Source organism: Glandiceps talaboti, chromosome 21, assembly GCF_964340395.1.
Source record: "Glandiceps talaboti chromosome 21, keGlaTala1.1, whole genome shotgun sequence".
NCBI classification, from domain to species: Eukaryota; Metazoa; Hemichordata; class Enteropneusta; family Spengelidae; genus Glandiceps; species Glandiceps talaboti.
The window spans coordinates 14,122,519-14,128,518 of NC_135569.1; the positions used below are offsets into that span (position 1 = coordinate 14,122,519).

The 6,000-nt window shown below is 35.7% G+C and overlaps 1 protein-coding gene across 6 annotated transcripts in view; it reads left to right on the forward strand.

The window, feature by feature from the left end:
- The window catches only part of LOC144451877 (uncharacterized), a 101,591-nt gene that overhangs the window by 78,436 nt on the left and 17,155 nt on the right, over nt 1–6,000 (forward strand). For all 6 annotated transcript variants that reach the window (XM_078142797.1, XM_078142796.1, XM_078142792.1 and 3 more), the window contains 4 exons: nt 297–441; nt 1,639–1,808; nt 2,781–2,960; nt 4,901–5,035. In XM_078142797.1, the coding sequence (XP_077998923.1) occupies nt 297–441; nt 1,639–1,808; nt 2,781–2,960; nt 4,901–5,035 (630 nt within the window). The remainder of the gene's footprint in view (nt 1–296; nt 442–1,638; nt 1,809–2,780; nt 2,961–4,900; nt 5,036–6,000) is intronic.

Here is a 6,000-nt window from a genome sequence, read left to right on the forward strand (position 1 = left end):
ATGTGGGAACAAAGCAATTTTTATACTTAATGACGTGGGAAGTAGCGTTTAATTCTACTTAGAGATAAAAAGCTGTGGTGACAGAGTGAATGGTTTTGAAACTGTCTCAGTATTGACCTCAAAACTAAGGAGGAAGGGTTCAGCTCCAAGGCTGTTAGTGTAACTTGTCAAAATTTAGGCAGCCCCAAGGGTGAATACAGTCATAAAAGTTTTAGAACAAAAACCGTGTGTGTACAGTGCACAGGATGGGGAAGTTGACTTTAGTACAACGGTGTCTTCTACGTTGGTATCTCCAGGTGATCGCCTCCCAGAAATCTGACAAGGAAAGTTTGGAAGGTTCATTGTATGAGGCTCAGCAAACTGTGGCTAAACTTGAAGCACGTAAAGAACAACTTGAAGGTGAAGTCCAAGAACTGCAGCTTGCAAAGGAGGCTCTGAACGGTAAGTAATTTGCTGCAACTTTAGGCATTAAGTTGTGAATTTATGTCGAAAGCTACTCTGCAGAAATTCATAGACTGGTTGCAGTGTCTTCCTAAAATTAGGTGTGTGGTTTTAAATCCCTGTACACCTAGCTAGACAAACAGTAACACTGATATAGTGTACTTGACATAGCGTTCCTCGTCATGGCAACAATCGTAGTAGTATGCCCAAATATGGATGTTGGTCGATGATAAGATGCAATAGTAACCAAGTCCACTAGTCAGTCACCTGAAGGTCCTTGTCAGACACTATACTGCATACATCAGCTCAAAAGTTGGCACTGGTCCAAAACAATTTGTAGCCATTGACAGAGTTGAGACCCATTCATGCTAGGCTACCACTGAGCTCTTTAAAAATGGTTGTACGGGGGACAAGAATGTAAACGGGTTGCTGTGATGTGTTAGCTTGATAAAGCCATATAAATGACTTGTTGCAAATTGAAATGCTTGGATTAACCGGGATTTAGTTAGTTTGACAGGAGGTCTTTTATAAAAAATACATTCTAGGTGGACGTATGTCTGGTTGCATAGTTTACAAACTTTGAAAGCATTATTAAATTGAACATAGTGTGACTCGAATACTGGCTCAACAGACAACGTTGTGAAGCCAGTTAGCCAAGTCTCATAGCTAAAACAAAGCAGACACTAGACAGTTTGCAAGAGGTGCATTAAAACTCAAGAATGCATCATGATTTCTATGCAGTAGATACTGTGGAATTATACATTTTGGTTTAGGTTATGTATCTGAAATAAATGTTTGTTCAAAAAATGTCAGTGTGAAAATGAAGGAACTGTAGGTGAAAAATAAATGTAGGCTTAAACTTGTATATTAATGTGACTGTATGTACACTGTCCAGTGAAAATTTATCAAAATCAAATGAAACCAAGAGTTAAAATAAAACTTCTTTCTGCTAAATTTTTCATGGATCAAAATAAACACATTCACAGTGTGTATTAATCTTTTGAAAAAGATGGAAGATTTCTGTGTGAGTACATTTTGTCAAAAGTGTATTTCTAGTCTGACCTCCATCAAATTAATATCTACCTTCTGGTTAACTTCTTGAAAAAAGAATCAAGTTTTCTACATGTCTGTATTTTTGAAAAAGCAAACATGGAGTTGTAGTCTGATCCTCATGCATTCGATTTCTGCCCTCTATAGTTGACCTGGCACGTGTACGCAAGGAGATGGAGATTGAGGTCACCAAGAGAGATAGAGACATTGAACTCCTGGATAACAAACTTGCTGAAACTGAAAAAGCAAGTCAAATTTCTCTTAAACAGAGACAACAGGCACATGAAGAAGATGTGGAAAGACTTACCCGTGAGAAGGTACGATATTTCAAATTGAAATTTTCATTTTTCAAAAAAAAAAAGTTATGTAGTAGCTCTGTACTAGTGCTAATTACCGAGCTAACTTTTTAGCAAGCGTTGTTTTATAAACAAGAATTTCTAGTAGCCTGTCTCTGAATTTGTGAAGTACCACAGCCACTATATTCACATATAATGTGAATGTAAAATGGATTTGGACTATACAGCAGTGGTATCTCTCTAATTATAGTCAAGGTGCAAACTTTCAGCCTGTTTTTGAATTTGTAAAGTTAATGTGGTCACAAAATTTTTGCCAGAGTGACATTGTTACATTATATAGTGATATCTCTCATTGTAGCCATGTTGTACATTTTCAGTCTAATTTTGAACTAGCAAGGTTTTTGCAGCCGCAATATTTACTGATTGATAGAATATAGAACGATTTTCTACTTTTCATGTTGTTTTAGCAGTGATTCTGTCAAGTTATAAATTTTTAGTTTCAGATTTTCATACATGCAAGTCAGGATGTTTATGTGTGCATTGAAAAAAAAAAGACTACAAAACTAAAGTAGATTAGTCCAAATCTTCTACATATGCTGTGTATCCCAACCTTACAAAGTTATGGATATGACATTAGGGTTAGGGATTTCAGATTGTCGAGTGCAAGACTGATGGAGTATAACTTTTTGTATGTAAAATTACTATCCTATCGAAGATTAGACAGTGTTTTTCTGGAGAAACAAAACTTTCTCAGTATTTCGGCTAATATCGACAGTGCACAGTTATGTTTCTGTGTCCAGGTGTTTAAAAGTTTTGGGTCGATTGTTAAAGGGATGTATTCATCAAAGCAAGCATCATGATGTTGTTGTAAAGTATCTTGACATTCTTCTGTATGGTAACAGCCACCCCATTACATGATCTGACAAGTTGTGTCGGCAACCTTTAAAGTTTAAATTAAAACGAACTAATTGATAAGTTTACTACCATTGACAGGAAACAACACAAATTGCAATGGAGAGTGAGAGAGAAGAGGCTGTGTCTCGACTCACTGCTGAGAAGGACGAACTCGTTGCTGCCTTCGAACAAGAAAGAGCTGAACTCAATGACGAGATTGCTAACATCCAACATGAGAGGGATGAAAGCTTACTGATGGCTGAGAATGAGAAACAGCAGGTAATCTATCAAAAACACCCCTACTTTAAGTAATGGTTTGTCTCATTGCTTTGTGAAGTACATCTCATGTTAGAATTTAGGGGAGGGTAGGTTATTCTGTGAGGGGTTGTGTGTTGTTTGAGTAAGTTACAAACTGAAAATGTTCAAAATAATGGATATTTCAAGGCTTTCAAAAATGATAACATACAAATAAGATTTTTAGAGTTTGTTGGATTTGGCAGGATTTTTTTTTTGTATTTTTTTTTTTTTTTTGTGGTGCAATTTTTGAAGTAGCTAGATAAGAATAGGCAGGTGATGAATAGTCCAGAACAAAGTAGTTCTGTAACCCCCGGAGTAGTAGAAATAAATGCATTTCAAATTAAATGTTACGTAATGATTTAAATATCCATGAGGAGGCTCACATTGGTCACGCATTACCCCATCACAATTAATTAAGGCATGAAAAAGACTTGCCGACAAAGTTCAGAAAGTCGGCCATGATGGAATAAAGGAAGAATCAAATAGGGCATAATGGGTGACCCGTCTCAGAAGAACTGGAAGGTTTCTTCATCCGAGTACGCTGTGCTCATCAAACAGCTAGCAACACACTTTCCAGATGTCTCAGATTTCCTGCGTGTAGGTAGATATCGTACATAGTTGTGTAAAATTTCGACTAATTTTTCTGAATGTGAAAACAGCTCTTGTAACAAATAAAGTAAATATGTCTTCTGTGTAACAAGTTTATACTGACAACTCAGATTCATTCTAGTGTTTTTCATCTAACCCGTCTAAACAAACAAAAATTCTCTATTAAGACTGATATTATGTAAGTAACAGATTAGTGTGATATACATTTGGAGACAGTCGTATACTTACTTGAAAATTTTTTGTGAAATTTACCAAAAAAATTTACAGTGGAACCATGCACACTACATGCATATAACACCTTGCTGATGTGTGGTACTAAAAAAAGCTTAAATTTAGCTCCGACCAGATACATTTTAAAGCAGACACCACGTGATAAAAGTTTGCATGTTCGACACTTTTTTGGGTTTGTTTACTTCTTGCTCTGGTGGTTGCTATTGGCAATGTCAAACAAACAGCAGAGAATGATTTAGATAGGTGTATTTTAACAGATTAGTGAAGGGACGCTGAGTTGGCCTTGTGGATGAAGAAATGTTGGCTCTGTGCCAAGCTGTTGACATTGTTGAGTTGCTGATGGGAGGACAATTGATTGTTTAACAATAGTGATTGTTCAAACTAACTACTAACAATACATTACAATAGATAGCATTTTTCAAATAAAATCCTGACAGGAATCGTGATTTAAACTTTTGCCCTGAAAGAAGGTCTTTGGAAACATAATATTAGTATTTGCATCATAATTTGTTCAGTTTGAAAGTGTCGTAAATTTGATTGTTTTTTTGTTTTTTTGCAACAATAAATGTTGGATAATGAATTTATGTAGATTTAAAATCACACTTTCATGATTTTTGAATCACTTTAAACTAAAATTTCACAACTTTGTGATTTAATTTGTGAGACTAATGTTGGTCGATAAATTGGCATATCGGTAGATGTCATGACGGAAAAATGAATATAATTAATAGAGTCAAAATTAAGGTGTAATTGAAAAATATTTTCCGTTTATAATTGTAAGAATTTGTATCAAATAAAAGAGATGGTACGCAAATTTTCTGCAGTAAATTCAGGGCCTAATATTTGCAGAGTTTTTAATTATTGAAAATGTTGGTTTTTACCTAATTGGTGTACATTTCATGATCAGAAATGGACATGTTAGAATTGAGCGTAAACTTTTAATTGAAACATTTTGTATAGTGGAAATTATATATGAAATAACAATCTTTACTCATCTGCCATCAACTCAGGACAAACATTTGAGAAGATTGATCAATTTTACCAGTTTTGATTTTGACCAAAATAATGTTTGTTTTTTACAGGCACTATCCATTGCTCAACAAGAAAAGAACCAACTACAAGAGAAACTGAACAATGCTCAACATGATATCTCCAACTTATCCATGGATTTGGACCGCACCAAGAGAGATGCCTTCAGTAAAGCTGAACAGGATAAGGTAAGGCCTTTTATTGCCCTCTATCAGGCAAAATGGTCAAAAGTTCTGTCTTTTGTTTTTATGTGGCTGTGTGTGGTGTGATGGTATTTTTTCTGTGTGTACTATAGGGTAATTATGAGGAAATTATGAAATGTTCCTGTCTTTGACTTGAAAAACTTAAGATCTATTCTGAAATCGAGGTCACATGTAGTAGTTAAAAAGACGTTCGGTGCTATGATGTAGATTTTGTGCAGGTATCTGTAATCGAATACATGTACTAACTGATGATCATGATACTGTACAGTGCAAACAAAACTTTGTGAGCCAAACAAAAAGATAACGGTTAGACAGTTGATGGCATTGTTTGTGCAATTCACTATACAAGCACATATGTTAACCCTTCCAATTGTGAAAATTTAATTGTCGTGGTCTATAACTTTAAAATGACCTTGAACAAAAGAAAGGTCACCATGGTAAATGAGGTGGCGTATAGCAGCCCAGAAACTATGCTGTTGTCTAGGTAACCATGTTTGATGTATGGTGGGGACCAGCATTGAGATGTACTATTGAATGAGTAGATACTACTCGGACCACGTGAAAGCAATATCGTAAAGTTATTGTATCAGAACAAAAGTTATAGAGTGCCAGAATAAGTATTGTAGTGGTGCAAAGGACAGACCTTATAGCAGTCCTACTGGAAAAGCAACATGTAGGAGGCTGTTGGGAGATAGAAAATTCCAGAGTACCGAAACTAAACCATTATGAGTTTGGAGTTTAAGAACAAGTGTAGTCTGATGGCGGTTATGCTGGTTAGTATCTGAAGTGGTTTTTGTCGAGAGAGATTTTAGCGTTGTGAGTTTTGTAGTACATGTATCTGTCCTCACCCTGAAATGGTGGCCTAGTTAAAGAATCATAGTAGTAACTTGCAGACACGCCCACCTTACGTTTTACTATAACTCGGCAAGTACGTTCATTCACTAGTCCTT